Here is a 19,087-nt window from a genome sequence, read left to right as displayed (position 1 = left end):
CTACCTGTGTCCTGAACGGGAGAGTGAGAGAGAGAGAGCGCCAACTCTGACGTCTGTTGGAGGGCCGTTAGTTGGTGCGACGATAAACTTCCAGCCTTCCGATACATTGATTCCACCGGCCGCCTTCGGCCACCGGAAATCCACCGGTATAAAATGAAACAATCCACCAGCCACGCCACACAAGGACGAAAGGACAGGGGGCGCGCAATGGCACCGACCAAGCCGTCGTCGTCGTCGTCCATAAATTTTTGTTTCACGCCATAAATCGCAAAACACCATAAATTTTCGCACACACCGCACCGAAACCCGGCCGTAGCTGATTGCACAACACCACACCTGTTTATATTGTGCGCTGCTTCCGCCGTGCCACAAGAACGGACATTCTTTTTTCGTCCGCTGCCCCGCTGTTTTTTTGTTTCGTTTAATAATTCCACCGAGACGGGGGGGGCGGCCGAGAGCCAGGATAGTTATTTTGCACCGCGTCACGGTGACGATCGGCCGCTGTCGATGCGCTGCACGGTGCGCTGCATTAACGGCATGCCGGAAGATATTTATTTTTTAACTGCCACCCATAATCCCGGGCCCCGGGTCCGGCATCGGGAATGGGCTGTGAAGACGAGTGCGGCCCGCGACCCGTAAGGATCGGGCGATAATCGCAGGCGTCGAGCGTCATCCGTCAACGTTGCCAACGAAGGCGATGGTCAGCGATGTGCAGGGGCTCTGTCTGTGTTCGGTCGAGCGCAATTTGACGCTTGAGAGATGTCAATAAAGCTCAGCAGCTTCTTGGGGGATTTATGGGGCTAAGGATGGACCACAAAAAGCCACACCAGGTTGATGGCGATACCCATCAACGGTCCTGCCAATGGTCGGCCCTTATTTCCGGGTGCCAATCGAGTGGCCAATTTATCAGCCCGCGACGACGACGATTGTGGTCACAAAACCGGACTCCGCGAAAAGGTGAAAATCGGGCTCGCAAGGTGATCCTTTTTATGGATCGTTCGCCGTACAAATCATATAGCTTTAATGAGCAACGTCGTCGTCGTCGTCGTCGTCTTCGTCGGAATCATCGTCGTTAGATTTGATGGCTGATAACTTCTACCAATCGCGCTGCCGGGCCGGGCATCAAACGATAATCCTTCTCGACAATCCGTTGCCGTGGCATTTTTTAATGGCCAGTTGCCATACTGGCTGCCTCTCCACCGTAAGCCGGCGGTTCTTGGAACGCCAAATAGCGACGCCATTAGGCGGCACAGCTCGATGTGTGCTCCACCCATAACTGATGATGGGGACATTTGCAAAACGCGTGCCCGGCCCACGAAGCCAAGGAGGTTGGCTGAGAGGTTCAGCTTTACGGCCTGATTCTCGAATCGAAATGCAAATGATTCTCCTGGGGCGTTCGGGTTGCCACCCGGATTTTTTCGGCCGGAAAAGCGGCACCAAAAACTTCGCAAATCGATTTCGTCCCTAGCAATTGACAGATAAACGGCGAATCGATCATCCGGACTGCGTTTGTCTCGATCGTCTCGGCGATGAAAGCAACCCACGGGCCCTCCCGACCCGGTGTCGGAAAAGTCAGAGGGAAATGATTAAAAATGGATTTACTGCCATCGTTCGCCGGATCGGTTTGCGTCAAAGATGGTTCCCGGACTGAGGCACTCAAACAAGCAAATAAAATGGTGAAAATAGAAATAACAATAAACCCGAAACCCGCACGCCGGACAGTAAGTGGTTTATGAGTGTTCGCAAACGGCAAACGATCATACACGTGGCGCGGGCCCAAAAAAAAGGAACACGAAACACGGACCCCAAATAGGAAAACGGAACATCCTCGAGGAAGGAAAATTCCATTGAAAAATCATTCACCGTCGGACAGGCCCGAAATAACCCGTAAAACGTTGAGTGCCGGGTGTTGAAAGGTCCCCGGCAAAGCGGTCCGGTTGGCCAGCAAACCGGAGGGCTGCGATATGCTGCGTTTATGCTCCGGATCGTCGGAATGGTGCCTCCGACTCGGGGTGTTGAAATATTTGCGTGCTGTGCGTGTATGAATCATTCGGATTTTTCGGTCTCTTTTTGGGTGGCCACCCATTTGTGGCTGTGTTTCGCTCGGCCACGGCTCGGTGACAAATTTAATGTGCGATCCGTAGTGCGACCCATTGCACCCCGGGCGGGCGGGCAAATCGAGTGAATTTGATGGCTTTTGATGGGTTTTGCTCCGTCCGTTTGGGTGTGTGTCCGGCACTCACAGAAACAAGCCGTCCCCGAAGCGGAAGACCCAAGCCGACCGGCGCTTACCGATCACCAAACTATTTATCCATTTCCCCGTTGGCTGAAGAGAGCAAATATAGAATGACCGACTTAAAATACTAATTTCAGTTACTTTTGGCAAGCGCCAAACGCCCGCGCTTGGTCGAACCTGCTCCTGATACGGTGCCACGGTCAGTGCTTTGTGTAGCTTGTGATTTCCGCGCCCCCTTTCATTACTATTTGCCATCCGATTCTTTTTCGCTTTCCGGTTCCGGCCACAGCTCTGCGCAAATGTTATTATTGCAATTAAAATATTAATTATAATGGAGCGAAATGCAAATTAACCCTCATCGGTTCTTTGTATGCGCGCACATACAATTTGGTTCTTAAATGTTTAATTATATAAAAACGGTTACATGAAATTGTCTGAATTTCTCCAAAGTAGATTTATTTTGGTCATAGAATCGAAACATATCACCAAAAAATTTGAGGCATGTGTAGTATTGTCTGAGCAGAAATAGTTACGAATCGGTTTTTTGTGTATGCGTACGCATACACATACGAGGGGTGATCAAAAAGTATTGCGAAATTGGAATTTCCGAGGGCTAAGTATATCCGACTTTTTTGTGGCGCTAGGCTGCTACACATGTCAGTGATTCATGGTGAAAAGTTCGGCCATTCTGAATAATTAGTCAATTTTTGACAGCTGTTTTGCTTGGACAAGATTTTGCTCATTGTCGGTTTTTGTCTACTCCAAAAGTAATTGACCACGAAGCGGTAATTTGAGTTTTGGAAACAGGAAAATGTCATAGGGGCCAGACCTGGAGAATACGGTACACGGAGTCTTACATCATTGGTGTGTTGTTTTGGCCAAAAATTCACTCAGAAACAACGATGCGTTAGCAGGGGTGCGACAGCCTATTTTGGGTTTCCCACAAGTCAGGGCATTTGTGACGGATTGCTTCGGGCGAATTGGCCATAACCTGCAGGAAATACTCTCTATGAACCGTTCTATCATTTGCCAACAATTCATAATGCACCACGACTTTGCAATTCGATAAAGCTTGAAGCAAAATTGTTCACATTCGACCAAACTTGGCTTTTCAACGTTCACATCTTCTTGGCCATCTGAAAAAATTTTCAGCCACCGATAATCCCGGTTTTGGGTCATAATAGCTTCATCATAAGCCATAGTCAACAATCGGCGCTCCTAATTTCGTTTTTCGCACAAAATTTGATGAAGTTTCTTTGCCATCCATTTTTTGAAGTAGACAAAAATCGACGAAGAGCCAAGACACGTGCATAGTCAAACAGCTGTCAAAAATTTAGTAATTACTCAAAATGGCCGAACTTTTCACAATAAGTCACTTACATGTGTAGCAACCTAACGACACATACATAGCCCGCGCCAAATTCGTTTATGCTGACCATCGATATGATATTTGCGAGAGATGTACCAAAAAATAAAAAATAAATTGAAAACTTAACTTTTTTGCCGATTTTTCGCATATTTCTCAAAAAGATGATTTTCTATTTTCCGTTTTTACTACTTATTTTCAGAATTTTTGACACGTATATCATTTTTCTTCAATAAAGAACATTCCAATGAACAAAACACAAAAAACTAAAGTTGTTAGTTTTGTGAAAAATGTTAATTTTGTATTTTTTGAAAAATGTGTGTATGCGCGCGCATACACAAGAACCGATTCGATGTAATTTTTGGAGGGACCGATGAGGGTTAAAGCACGCGATAACCATCGGGTTACCCGAACGAAACAGGATCACCGGCGACTGGCTGGGGCTGTATTTGTTTTTCCAATTTTCTCCAACCAACCAGCTAGTTTCCGGGTTTTTCCCCGTTCTGCTTCCGTACGCACCCTTAAAGTAGCGCCCACAGGAATCTTCGCTAACGGGACTCGCGAAAAACCGCGCGAGACGGCACAAAATGCGTGGCCCTCTCGCCGGAACGAATCGATTCCTAATTACATCAACTTCCGGTTGCTGCCCCGGGTCCCGCAGCTCTCGGAACCGAGCTCCAGTCACAGTCTCGTCCGGGTGCCTCGTGTGGCTGCGGTTAGGCTGGAAATCAGTATGCTGAAAAATTGAATTCGCCCCCGGACGCGGTTCGTTGAGTCGCTTCGTTCTTCGGGCGGCGGCGGCTTGGGCATCTGCCGGTGCCGGATGGGGGTCATAGTGTTTACGCTAAACGGTTGATTGGCGGTAAATGAGGCGGATGGTCGTGAAACAGAAGCTTCCGCTTCTCAGGCTCAGGCTCCGGCACGGCCTACGGCCCAGGACCGGGTTCTGGGCCGTGCGCGATGAATATTCAAAGAAAGTCGCTGCCCGGGGCAAAGCGAAAGAGCACGCGGGAGTCTGTGCTCTCCGAGGATCTCCCGCGAGTGCCGGGAGATAGACAAATGTATTTAATATATTTTCATTAAACGGATTAAAATGAGCGTAATCTTATTTGGGCCTCGGCAACCGGGCCCGGTATGCTGCGCGAGAAAAGATGGTCGAAGATGAAGCCATCTCATCAGAATCATCGAAGATCATCAGATGGTGGTTTTTAAGGACAGGCTGGTGGGCCAGGCTAGCTGAGAACCGGCACTCTCTGGAACTCTGGATATTTTGATCCGTAGCAAATGAGGCAAGGGGCGTCAGCAGCAGTGTCAGGGTGTGGGATCATCAAGAAACCGTTCGTCCAGGCGAATAATTAGAGCAGAAATTATGAGCTTATTATGGAAGCGCGAGCGCCATGTTCGCCAGGGTTCGAGTTTCCGCCAAAAGACATCCCGGCTCCATCCAGCGGGCCGGATGGTGGTTTTTAAGGACAGACGAAAAGTTGCCGTCATGCTCTGTCGCATCATTAAAACCGAAATTCTTACGAGTCCAGAGTATTAGCTTTCGTTTTGCGGTTGGCCGGTAGCAAGTTGTGTCGCTCGAATGAGTTCCAACAGGAAAAGGTGCGCTCGTTAGTGTGTGCTTCTCTTGTGTGGATCAAATTTTGACCACCACCTCGGCAACCGAAGCCAATTTCTGGGTCACTAATATTGGTGCACTTTAACGGAATTACACAGCATTCCGGCATAATGTACGGAAATTATTTCATGCACGTCAATCCTTCGCCCTAAAAGCGAAGTTAAGTGAATCGAATTACCCCATCGAGCATATGTTGATGACATTACCATCGATATGGTGAGGTTGCCGATACCGGGAGTCCTTTTTTGTGTCCCTCCGTAGGTATTACCCTTGTGCTCTGTTACTTCCATTAAATCTCAATTTACCAGCCCATTTTTTCTCACCGATTACGTTACAGCGCCGTCGCCATCTGCCTGGGCCCGAAAGTGTCATTCGATTCCGGCATCGTGCCAGATGATTGCTTGGCCTCTTCGCGCATCCCGCCAACCTCGGTGGCCCGCCATAGGGCGGGTGCGGCAAACTTTTGATGTGCACTTTATGCATCAAATTTGCATTTCTAGCATTGCCGGGGCTGGCACCATATAACGGTGCCGTTCGCTCCGGTCCGGTCATCCGGCAAGATAGTTTTATTCTTCACCCGGTAAAGTTTTCCTTTTTTTCCCGGCCACCCAGCCGGGGCCTGTGCCAACCCGGGACGGCTACGAAAAATCAAAACGGGAGCATGAAAAAAAAAAAACGCGCCAACTCCAGGGACCAACCGCGGTTCGGGCCCCGGGTTTTTGTGTGTCCCGCTGTATCGCTCGGCTCGGTTGAATGCAATTTTCTCGATGGTAAATTAGCGCCAGTGACGCGCAGGATGGCGCGCAGCTGCATAACGATGCAAATGATTTACGTCACACTAAGTACTCGGTTCCATTTTTATGCGCGTCGGGTTTTTTCGCCCCGATTCGGCGCCGCACCGAATGAGGGGCGTGAAAGTTTTCACAATCATTTACACATTTTCTAAAGATCACTGCTCCTGACGACATGCCGCCGCTGCCGGTGCGGCCCCCGGGTTTGGGTTGCGAATGGCTGGCGAATCGGCAGGGACAGAGTTGGGCGTGACTGGTTAAAAATAAAAATATAATTAGCATAAAGAGTGGCGCAGTGCAGATTGAAGCGCACAACTTGGAGACTCATTAGGATCTCCCCCCGAACGTGTAGTTGCAGGAGACAGGCGCACAGCGTTTAAGATATGAACAACATGTGGGCTGAAAAGTCTCGGGTCTAGCGCCACGATGGTGGCCAGTCTTATTGCATTCACTGCATTTTCAGTTAGTTTTAACCTTCTAAAGAAAGCAGTTAAAATTTCATGATATTTTGCCGGATGGGAAAACATACCGTTCAAGCGAAGTTTAGCTTGAAGAAATCCACAAATATGTTGATGATTGAGAGCCTACTCTAGATGTTCGTAAACAAAAAAGTCATATCAGTAAGAAATTTCGCTCGAATGAAGAGGTTAGAGCGACACTGGAATGATTGTGTTTCTCAAATTAGAAACGTGGTTTCTTCCTTAGGCCCGGTACTTTTCAGTTCATGTGTTAACATACCGCCAGGATTCAGTAATTGATTTGTACGATCGATTGCGATCCCCGTCCGCGGTGTCCGGGCAAACAAAATCGGTGGTGCGAAAAAGAGGGCAGATTGCTGGTGTCAAAATAGGACAAACTGACACACTCTCCCTCATCCCGACAGCTGTCAGCTCCGTTAGGCCGTCAATAGAAAATAGACAGCGACCGTGCGGTGGACGTTCGCGTGAATTTGAAGCCACAAGCCGTGTCTTGGGCCGAAAATGTGTTGCAAAATAATCTCTTTCACGGCTTTTGATGCCTGCTCATTTTTTTCCTTTGGTTTGGCCCGACCGGAACGGAACTAAAAATAATCCCCAAAACGGCACGCCACGTGACGTGCGTGTCTGAGAACGGACCGTTGGGTGCCGGTCGAAGAAACGAAGGCTTCTGATGTTGCGAAAGCCTGCCAGGATGGAATGTATATGCAGCCCCGTTGTGAAGGGCAACCGAAATGGGCCTACTTTGAACAACTTTTACGCTATTTCGGGCACTATCGCGGGAATCTCGCGCTGTTGATGAGGGTTGCTGTGTCAAGAAACATCATTTCTTTATTGCACCCACACGCCACTGGCTCGGCTCGTGAAATTGACAGCGATGTCGAGGACCAGTGCTTCGATCATCCGCGGCTCGACGACGTGAGGATAATTGCAGCGCAGCAGACTGCGCACCATTCCGTCACGGGCAATGGAACCACGGAACATGGGGACCATCCTTTCCCAATGTCCGCGGAACCAGTGCTCAACAACAAGCCAAGGACTAATGGATGGTTTCTTGGCATCAGTTTCTAAGACGCTGTGCTCGGTCGGTTGACCGATGATTGGCCGTCTCGTTACTCGCCACGGCCCGGTGCCGCCGGAAAGTCAAGCTGTTTGCACTTTTGCAAGCTCTTCCATTAGCCATGCATGGGACTTGAGTGCACTTACTGCTGCCAGTGGCGGGTGCAGTTGATGGCTTGCCGAATTTCGAGCTCATTTCGAGCATTAAACACAACTCTGTCACTAAACTCGTCATGCTCTTGCCAGGCCATTCGAAAGAAAAAGAACCCCTTAGATTGAACGCCTGAATGCTTGACGTAGTTGCGTGTGTGTGTGTGTGGCCATGCCACTGTCCGTCAGTCAGTAAGTACCGCCAGCTTCCGGGAGGACCCGAAGTAGCGAAAACGTGAAATTAAAAACACCAGCAAAAGTTCATATTCTCGCCAGAAAATAATCTCCACCTCCGCTCGGGCTCGGGCAGGCGGCACATCCTTACTGACTCACCCGCTGGATGGGTATAATTCTCTCGACCGGCCGGTGCGGGGGCTGCTGCTGCTGGTGCTGCTGGTGTACGTTGGATGGCTGATAAGTTGGATGTGGTAGATGTTGCTGCTGCTGCTGCTGCTGCTGCTGAGGGACCGGTTGGTGATAGAACTGCTGTGGCGGCTGCTGCTGCTGCTGCAGAGGGATTTGCTGACCTACAGCTTGTTTCTGCTGTGATGGATGTACTTCGTACTCTCCACCCTCAGCCGGCGGTGGCCAGGCAACGCGCTTCAGTCCTGCCCGCGTCGACCGCCGAACAAAGCGAACCGCCCCGAGAGAGAGCATGGAACGAAAGAAAAACAAAACCGGATAAAGTATGAGCACGCGTGCGTGTGTGTGTGTGTCGGGGAGCTGCCACCCTCGCTCTGCCACGCCCCGTCCTGCCCGCCCTACCGTTGGGTAAAATAATTAAATTGCAACAGCGATTCATCTCCAGTCGCATTTTCTATTTCACTTTCCGCCCCCGGTTCCGTTTCCCGGTTTCTTACGAATCATGCATTCGTGATGTCCGAGAGTCAGCTAAGGGTGGTTTATGTTTTATACTCTCTCACTCCCACACCCACCTCGGCTCGGATCCGGATCATCCGGACTATCAGCGGCTCACACGCGCCACGCGGGCTGGGAGCGCAAGAATTAGAGTTATCTTGCCGACTGCCGGTTGCGCAGTCGGAACACTCTCGAAACACACTCCCGACCCACCGACATATCCGGCACCGAAAAAAAAGGACACCCGGACGGCCGTCCGGCCACCGACGCCGCATCGTTCAACCCGGAAGATAAATGGGATTTGAGTGAAAGACTTTTCATCTGATACCCGGTGCCGCCCAGTGCGGGTTGCCATTTTCTCTTTCCGCGAGCGCTCCTTTTTGATGAGCGGCTCTAAATCGGCGCACTGCATCACCATGTCTCGGCCGCCGCGCGGCCACCCTCGCCCCCTCACACGAAACGGGGCAGTTAGTTTGATAAATTTTGTTCGCCGGCAAACGGCGCGCCCCAAAGAAGTATGCTCCGGTTGAAATATAAACCCCAAGGACCTCGGGGAAGAAGCAAAAACTTTTCAACAATCAGTTTGTCAGATAAAAGATACATTCACATGGATCATGGGTCGCCATCGCGATGCGAGAGAGAGCGCCCTTGCACTGAATGCCGTCCACGCCCTGCTCGTGACAGTGAAGGGCACCGAACCGGGAGCCGGGACATTTCGCCGACGACTTTTCACCTCCGCCCGGCCGGGCACCCGGGGGGCTCGCGACGCTCTCTACTTCAACCCCCCCCCTTTCACTTGCAGGGTCGGTCGGCTCACAAGGTTTTAATTAAAACAGACACTTTCTATAACAAGTTTTCAAAAACTTAATTTGCTGTATGAAGTCGCGGCCCGGGCCCTTCGTCGGGCTCGTCAACTCGTTGCTCCGTGAGGCTTTTCCCCGAAGCGTCAAAACCCACCCTGGTCTGGCGGCCGTGCCCCGTGGTGGGGTTGAGACTTTTTCGGTTCGGATTACCCCTGGGGCGGCGGTGGTCGCCGGTGGAGGTCAGTGGTCACCCACCCGCGGGGGAGGAGTTTTTCTCCGGCAGCAGCCAACCGCCCGCCTTTGAGCTTTCAGTTTTCACTCGCTCACGCTCCATACACTTGCTTGCGGACGGACAGTCGTTTGGGTGTGCCTGAAGCTGTCCATCTTCTTTCGAGCTCTGCCCCCCATCTTGCAGAGGGCCCACTCGGAGCATTTCTTTTGGATCCTCGCCCCCTTCGGCCGGAAACTTCGTAGCCTTTTCATGGGATTACTCGCTGTCCGGGACTTTTTTCCCCCTTTTTTTGTTTGATTTAATGGCAGCGTGGATACTGTTAATTACTGAATTATGCCCAGTTGCGACTCTGCGACTTGGAAGTGCGACGTTAACTAGGACTTGTCGGCATGGAAGTAGTGCGGTCATAGCAGTGTGTGTGTGCCATAAACAAACGCTGTAACAGCGTTGCCGTCAAATGTGACGTGTTGCAAAGTATGTTTTATAGCCTGGGTAGGCATTTTTGATGTTTTAAATGGAGGCGCCTGGTGGCTGATAAAGCTCGAGATGATAAGCATGGCATTGTGACCTTCTCATTATTAGCTTCCTCAATTGTGCCCATTCGTGTGCCCATTATGTTTTTTTTATATTTAATGTACGTTTAGCCACTAGCTGCTACCGGAGACCCCTGACATGCATCACCCCATTAACCGGCGACCGTTTAAAGTAGAGTGAAGAAATACTCCAAAACCATTCATTAACCTTTAGCCAGCCCGGCATGCAGGAGGTCGTCGTGTTAGGTCAGCGAGCATTTTCACCCAACTTTGCCAACCGCTATTTTTATACCGTTATTTGGGCACGCCGTTAAATCATGCTGAAGTATGGTAATGATTTAATTATACGTTTGGCCACTTCAAAACCCGCGACCGGTTACTGCGGCTTCGCTTCCTTTTGACGCACCTTTCGGCTCACCTGTTCCTCGTTAGGGGGGGAAACCATTTTCAACAGGTATTTTTGCCTCACCGTAAGCTCATTTAGCTTCAATCCAAGTGCTTTCACCAAGAACACCAGGAAGAAAAAAAAGAACCACACGAAGGAACCGCGGGACCCTCGTTAACTGAAAGATGAAAAATGGTAGAATAATTCAAACGCGGTGCCCATCCTGCGGCCTGCGGCCTCGCACCATGGCGTGACTGCGGATAAAGGAGTGTTCACGCAGGTTGCATGGCAGCGCAACAAAACACGGGCCGGCACCACTCAAGGAGTCAAGGAGCGTTACCGTGCTACGGCAACGGAGTAAGTTGCAACATTTTCATAAATAAGCAATTATGCAATCACCGACAATGCCTGGTGGAGGTAAAGTCGCATTTCCTTCCGCTTTTGTTCGTCAGCCTCGTACAGGTTTCGGTTAAGCTTAGTATTTACGCTAGCCACTTAAAGGTGTTGAGACCATTTCGTTCCAAAGCCAACATGAAAACGGTGATTTTAGTTAAAAAATTCGCGGTCCACGTTGTTATAGGCCATTGGTTAAATATAGATGCCATTGGCACTGACGGTGTCGGTTCGTTACATTGTAATCCTGTCATCTTCTCAATTAAAAGGGATTTATTTATGATAGTAATTCAGAAAAAAAACGACAGCACTTTGCATAGTAACACCGATGGTTTAATTTATCGACATTCAATTTTCATTAAAATTCCTTCGGACATATGTTACCGATCGGTGGGCAGCAGGCACCGTTGGAAGGCAGATGCCATTCCACATGAATGCCACGTGTAGTGTCCGAAAATAGTAACACTCCCGTTCTCAGTTTTTCGTTCCACCAACCGACCGTGGGGGTCTAGGAAATATGACCGCATTCCCCAGCGGCTAGCATCGTCGCCGTCTGCAGAGTAATGGTGTGGCTGTGCTACGCAGAAGAAGAAGGAAGTTTTATTTTAGGCCCCCATACAAAAATGCAAACCCGTATGCTGTTCGATGCATATGCATGCTCAGGCGGATGGAAGGCTAGTTGAGAGGTTTAATGAAAATTTAGCTCAACCACTCACAATCCATTAGCTAAACTGTGAAAATTTTCCTTAAAGTGATGGCACCCTGGAATGTGTCTGTTTGTGCATCGGAAAAAGCATTGGCCGTCGTATCTGCTTTGTGTAGATTCACACATTGGCCGGTTGGTTCTATTTTTGTGGCATGCGTGATTCATCCCATGCGTGTTTCGCCCAGTCCAATGAATTCGCATATGCTGAGAATTTTGCACACCTTCCATTTCCCGACGACGAACGGCGGATTCACACTTGACCGGCCCGATTCGGTCTTGTTTCGCTACAATCTTTCGCTTTTCGAATCACTATCTTGGTTGCACAAAGAACAGGGCCGAAACACCTTGCGGCACCTGTGGCCAGTGTAATGAAATGAGCACGAACCTTTTTGGGAAATGCCGCAACAAGCCGAAACAAAACGAAAACACTCAAAAACTTCTGGAAAACTCCCGATTCACTCCCGACTAATCACAACGCGATCACCGTCACTGGTCAACCGGAAATCCGAAAACGATAATTTGTCGATAATTTCGAAACGATCACGAACTCTTGGCGTAACACCGGCACCGATGAAACTCCACGACGAACTGAACCGGCGGCCTCGAAATGGCGATCGCACCGTACCTGTCCTGTACCTGGCAGGAGCTGGTGGCGGCGGCGACAGGTGAGCTCACTGTTCACGATCGTCTCGCTCTGGCCACACGGGCTTCGTGTTAGTGTTGGCACCGTTTCGGCGTCCCATTTTTTCGGCCACCTACCTGTACGAAAACGATCGGCACGATCTGTGCGAACCCGTGACGTGGCCGCGTTTGGCGTGATGGAAAATGCGAGACAACATAAGTCACTCGACGGGCGCTTCGGTTGCCCGCGGGGGTGCACTCACTGTGACCGAGTGTGCTCACGATCGGAGCACGATCGTCCGTCGGTGAGTCAGAGGAGACGACGCTCACTCTCGCTTTCGTGGGTAGCTGTGTTTGCGATGCGTATATTTGATGAACACCTCGAAGGACGACACCAGTCACGACGCTTTGCGTCACTTTATTGCTGATGAAAATGCAAACAAACGGCGCGCGCGACGATTCGGAGGTTGCTCATCAACGAGACGCTCGGAAATGGGCCGAACATTAAGATGTGACCGAAAATTTTGAAGGACAATCTGCGCGTGTAATGACAGCACTCCGGTCCCTAGCGCATGTTGACAAATTAGCTCAACCAGATCCGACGCAGGCCAGTCAACCTTGACGTGGCGTTTGCGCCGAATCTTTGTTGCCAATCTGGTGGATTTATTTATCCGACTTAATCACCGCTTTATTTAGACGCGTTTTAAAATGCGAGTCACGTTCTTTTTTTCACTCGGGCTACCCAACCTGATCACGTCGTGGGTTTTGTGGAAAATATAAATAAATTCGTCATCGTATTATTCTCAGCGGATTCGGTCAACCAACCATTCATTTGCCGTGCTTCGTGACATTGTTCCTGCGAAGGACCGCTGTCAACGGGACACGTGCGGGAGTGTATTTTTCATCGTAACCTTTTAGGTCGGAATGGTCACCGAGCGGAAAATGGACGTGCCACACCCGACGGGATGGGTAACGAAATCCGACGGTAATGCGTCGGAATTTTTCTCTACCACATCACCTTTCGTTCGCGGAAGGTCTTGTCCTGAACGGTGCCGATCGCTGAATCGGACCGAGGTATTTCTTGCGAGGATCATTGTGCAAACAGCTGTAAAATGAAATCGTAACTCGTGGAAGTGAAAGGCGTAAGATCCGGTCCGGTGTCCAGCAACGGGACGAGCGTGGTTTCGAAACCATCCCGCTAGCCATAAATTGTGGGAAGCATTCCTCAGTTCCTTCGAGGGCATTTTGTGCTGCCAGCAGTGCACCACACTGCCAGCACCTCATTTAATAATTTTAATACGCAATCGCATCCATTTCCATTGTGCGTCGCGTTCCTTTTATCCGCGAACGCGAAAGCTGACCCGCCCTAGGGGCTATTTTTTCTGTTCGTTAAAGCGCAAATGAACGAACATTCTCGAAAATTGTGACCTTTTTTTAAACGGGAGCCATTGTGTTCGTCAGCGTGCACCGGTTTGTCCTTTTCATTTCTTTCTGCCCTGCTCAACTGTCAACGTGACGGCATCGGATCGGAAAGGAGCGCAGGACATCCGCGTGCAGCACAGCTTGCGGTGTCCTCCGGCCCGCTTGCCGCCGACGACGGAAAGCTGCTATCGGCCAATGTGTTTCACATGAGTTCCCTATCTGTCTCGCCGCGCGAATGTTTGCGCGCATCCTGACTCAAGCCGGCTGACTTGCCGGCTGGCTCCTACCTTCCTGGGTTCACCAGTGGCAGTGAAAATGGCAGCGCACCGAAGGAAATAAAATAAAACGGGCGCACGAAACTGCTACCCCAGACGCATGCCATAAATGCATGCGGGGCTGCCAAGTGGAACGTACGATGCTGTCAGTCTCGCTGCTGGCTGGTTGCCCGGAACCAGAACCTCTCTAGCCAAGGCACAAATATGTGTGTGTGTAGGTGAATGCAAAAAGAACAGAAAAAAGAACGTAAAATAGTGGCGTAAAATTTTTGTGGCCATCCCGACGGCAGAGCACGACAGCGCTTCTCTCACAGCCTAGAGTGCCGTACGTGTTGCATACTTTCAGGCGCACAGCACAGCATTCACAGCAAAGCCAGCCAACGTGAAACCGGAAACCCTCTCTTCTGCGAGCGGTGACGAATTTTCTTTTTCATGATTTGCTGCAAAACATATACGCACCGAGGAGCAAGACCGGATACTCGAGGACCGGGCTCCGGCAAACGCACAAAGGCAGTGCAAAGCAACTGCAATAACCGATCGTGGCGGTGGCGTTCGCCAGAATCATTAGGGAAATGTTTCGTAAATTGGCACCGAAGCTACTCAGACGCTGAGCCTTAGACCCGGGGCCTTGGAGAAGAAAGAGAAGGCCCCAGGTTTCGGTGGCAACTAGTGCTAATGGAATAGCAAATGTGACTATCGTCCCGTGCGTCGGAACGTTCGCTGCGGTTGGGCTGGTTGGAATGAAAAATGGCACCATCGCAAACTAGCCGTGGCTGTGGGGATTGTGGGGTTTGTCGAAAAATGAAAAACAAACGAAAAGAAACAAGCTTACTAATAACTCAAAATCGTAAGTACCGGAACGAGGTTAGACTCTGTTTGACAATCTGCCGCCGGAGCCCGGAGCCAATTTGTCTCGCATGGTGCGGATTATCGAATTTTATGACTGCATCCGAAACAAGAGTTGGCACCACAAGATGATGACGGTGACGATGACGATGATGATTTTGATGATCCGATTGAATTGCCGCCTAACTACTGGACTGTCCCGTTGGGATGGGCCGGGCCGAGTCTGGCATGTTTTGTCTACCGGTACCGGTCCGGACCAAGACAGATTACGCCTGGTGCGGCTCTTATTTATAGCAAGACGACGGGCCGGGACTACACCCAATGCATGTCTTATTAGGTGTTTGATTGGATTTGTCTTGCGGCTTATTTTGCGATCCATAATTGAAAGTCGACATTGGCGTCTGACACTGATAGGCGACTGAGAGCGCGCCTGGCAGCGTGCACCATTCCGGGAAGCCGCAACCGAACCGAAGGCGTTCGGAGAACTGATACTGCCAACTGACATCCCGGGGCGTCAGGATTGGAGCCCCGGGAGCGTATTCGATACCACTCCGAGCGCACTCCGGGTAAGGTTATATTGGTTTGTTACGGTCGGCTATTGATGTGACTCGATGCGAAGATTGCTTTTAATAAACCTTGAATTGCTCATTTTTGCTCTACCCTCTACCCACAGATCGGTCAATTTTCGCTGTTGTCAGATCAACTGGCTGGTTTGTTATGTTTGTTGTACTATGTTTTGTCGCTTGTACCGTTTGTGGTGCCCGGGGGTCGTGATAAAAGCACTAAACTGCCCCCCAAACATGGCTTCTTAGCTGGTGGCAGCAGCCCGGGGCGTCACTTTTTCATAAACCCTCATTTCAAACGGAGCACAAAAGCGACACTGTTGATGAGAAAATATGACAGTTTCATGGGGTTTGTTCTCCGTGACACCGTGCGGTGGCGATGCCACTTCGTTATCACTCGGCGCAAGGGATGCGCAAGAACACGCCGAGCTGCCGCACCAGGAGCTGGCCGGGTAAGCGAACGTCTTTTTACGCTGCTTTATCAAATTCCACAGACGGTGCAATGATGGAGCTGCAGAATTGTAAGAGCACAGGATACCATCTCCAGTGACGCGAAGAAGTACTTCAAACGACGGTTCTTCGGAGAAGGCAACCACCATATAGAAAGGGTACCGAAAGAAAAACGTTCCCCAGCCAGGATCCGTCCAGACCGGAGTCAGAGTGCAGCTGCTGCAGTGCTGCAGAACTTGGCCGGCGGTTCGAATGGTGGTTCTCCGGCACATACGTGACGGTTTGTCAAAATCTGACACAAAACCCTTGGACCCTTTTTTGTGCCCTTAACCCACCCGACCCCGGTTGGAGGCTGGTGGCGTGACACGGGCAAACATAAAGAGCGACAAAAATACTTTCCCACCCGACGGGCAACTTTCTTCTGCTTGTGCCAGCACGATTCGACCGTGCTGTTCGCAAGCGGCACGGGTTCGTCGAAGATGTTCGTCTAATCGAGATGCCCGGGATGCCAACTCGGCGCGGTTCGATGAGCCGAACCGGGGTGGTGTACTTGCACAGCAGCAGTGTGGCCAGGCACTGCGAATCCTTCCAGGCCAGCGGCGAACGACTTTGATCCACTTTTTAAGGAAGATAAAAATTCACATGGCATTCCGTGCGACGGTTAGCGTTTGCGTTTAAGATGCAATCTGAGCGTTGCCTGAATTAAACCGGACACCGGTTTCCATGAGCCCCACCAAGGACTCGGGCTCGGGCTGTGCTTTTTTCCGTCGACCGTTGTTTCGCTGTCCTGCACGGTGCACAGATTGTGCCAGTGCCCCGGCCGGTGCCGGTGGAGCTCATTATTTTTTCGTACCCACAATTCGTAAGCCCGGCGCAAACATGGAGCATAATAAAATGAATGTTTCATGCGCTGTCCCGAAACCTCCGCCGAACGCATCGCAATGAACCACGGTGCACGGTGGGCACGGCGCTACCTGTAGACGTGGGTTGTGCCGTGCCGGGGACCCCCCTGCAGGAGACTGAAGGAATATTTGCGCAAATACCAGCAAAACAGCATCCTGCCGTATGTTGCTGCTGCAGGCGAGCCGTGCTAAGACTTTCGCATAAATGTAGCTTTCACGCGCCACGCGGCTGCTGCGCACCACAGGGTGATGCCGTCCTGCCGAGCATGGTCCTAAAAGGTCCTGCAAAGTGCAGTTTGTTCATATTTTTAAATACTTTCTCGGCCTACCGGGGTGGTCAGATTCCCCGGTGGCAAATTTATGGACGTGAACGTATTTTCACCGTGCATGCCATTATGCTGCGATGATGTTTAGTGTAACTAGGAGGCATCATGTGCGAAGCACCGCGAAACGGCTGTTTTCTTGGGAGGCCTCCGTCTAGTTTCATTAGTGCGCAGCGGTAACATTCTGTGAGCGCTCGATTCGATGCAAAACACACGGCCAATGTCGGGGTCCAGCAGCAGGGCATCCTTAAGTCAGCGATGTACTATATGAAAATTAAATTCCAAATGAGACCCCCAAGGAAGGCGCCACGTTTATGTTCCGCGAAAGTCGCATGTCGAGACCGAAATATGTAGCGCCCAATTATTTATGTGTTCTTACAAGATCCGAGATTGGTGCCGGTTAATGGTGGTGCGATGAAAGAAATGACTTGATGACAAGGATGATGGTTAACAGACCGATGATCTTGACCCGCTTTTCGAGCCGTGCCGTGGTCCGCACCGTCGCTCGGAATCTACGTCGAAAATCGGCCAGGGAGTGTCCGACAGAACCGGGGGCCGAACATAATTAGCTTTTTCCCTTTCGCTTATCAGTGACCGTATCAGCCACGGTCCGCTGTACGGTAATTTCTATTAATGTTTGATAGAATAATAACCGTAATGCTTAATGACTGCGCTTTTTGGCTGCGGTTTCATCGGCCAGGCCAGGGTCGGAGAAGGACAGTCGGAGTCTCCTGGAGCACTGATTGACGTGGACCAATTGCTGACGCGGTTTGCCTTTTTATGCGGTCACCGTTGCTGCCGTGCAAGCGCGGGGCAATAATTCGTGCACCACACTGACCGGCCGGTGGAGACGGGACGGGTTTCGCTGATTGACCAATCATGAAGCCCGGGGTGAGCTCGGTGCTTCCCGGCCGACCAGGAAATTGGTAACAGGCCGCTTATCTTAATGGTTTCCAGAATAAACAAATACTTATTATTTATGGCTCCACTCCAGCCGACCCGGCGGAAGGCGAAACACAAACCAAACCAAAAAACCCCGTTAAAACCCGGGCCTCAGAACGGCCACGGATTAGGGGCCCACGGGGGGCTGGGGGTGTAATTGGTGGTAGCGGTGGCCGTGCTTTACTGCCCGGCCTGGACCCGGCCAGCTAAATTATGTTTGTGTGACATTCGGTGCTTTGCTCGTTGTTGCGCAGTTTACATGAAATATGGAAAACGCATTGACAGCGAGTTGTTGTGTTTTGCGGCCCGTGTGGAAACGCTGAAAACTTAATTCCTGCAAAATTATGGTCGGCCCTACTAAGGGGGTACTGCTGCTCACGTGGATGGTTCGTCCGTTTTTTTGTCGGGAAACAGTTGAGCGAATTCAGTTTGGCCAAAGCACCCCATATACTAACCTGTGAGGGGAGAAGAAAGAAAAGAATTATTTTATTTAGTGGATTAATTGCAAGACCTGAGAGCGATTTAAATCAGTTTCTTTGCCATTTCAGTCGTTATGAAACTCAATGGTACAAAAGCGGCCTTCAGAAAACGTTCATCATTACACGGAACATTACACGGACGCACACAAAGACATCACATATGGGTCAACAAGTACACGAGTGAAGGATGTAATAAACGTTGTTACCGTTGCCTACGACTGAGAAACCTTACATTTTCGTACATTCGTAATTAGTGACGCTACTTTACTCATTTTCGCTAGATTCGGTGTCACAAAGAATCACAAAAAAGAATTGCAGAGAGTTGTATGAATAAAACTGCAAATACTTTCTGCACCCACCGTATTTTCCGGAATCGCTCCCGTGTGACGACTACTGGCTGTTTTTGGACCTCAAAAGGATTCCCCAGTCAAAGGACTATGCTGCTGCTGCTGCTTAAAAAGGGGACACTCGTACACCAAGATGATTCCTTAATTATTTGAATTCGTCGTATGAATTAAAAATGAGTACTGAAGAAATACCATCTTTTATCCGCTGTCACTATTAACTCCCGTGCTTTCTACGAACTGATTTTCGCGCAGAGACTACTTTGATGGTTCGTGATTGCAATGTCAGGACCTGTCAGTGTGCAGGGTTG

At 50.3% G+C, this 19,087-nt stretch overlaps 1 protein-coding gene across 7 annotated transcripts in view; it reads right to left on the bottom strand.

The window, feature by feature from the left end:
* Positions 1-19,087, bottom strand: part of LOC128269381 (uncharacterized) — a 92,529-nt gene that overhangs the window by 31,218 nt on the left and 42,224 nt on the right. For 6 of the 7 annotated variants that reach the window (XR_008269191.1, XM_053006829.1, XM_053006830.1 and 3 more), the window contains one exon: positions 8,033-8,307. Coding sequence is in view for 6 of the 7 variants with exons in the window: in XM_053006829.1 (XP_052862789.1) it covers positions 8,033-8,307 (275 nt within the window). In the remaining variant the exon portion in view is untranslated. Of the gene's footprint in view, positions 1-8,032; positions 8,308-11,830; positions 11,955-19,087 lie in introns of those variants that run through there. The other variant, XM_053006832.1, reaches the window with a different exon arrangement.

Source organism: Anopheles cruzii, chromosome 2, assembly GCF_943734635.1.
Source record: "Anopheles cruzii chromosome 2, idAnoCruzAS_RS32_06, whole genome shotgun sequence".
Lineage (NCBI taxonomy): Eukaryota > Metazoa > Arthropoda > Insecta > Diptera > Culicidae > Anopheles > Anopheles cruzii.
This window is presented reverse-complemented; position numbering and strand designations above follow the sequence as displayed.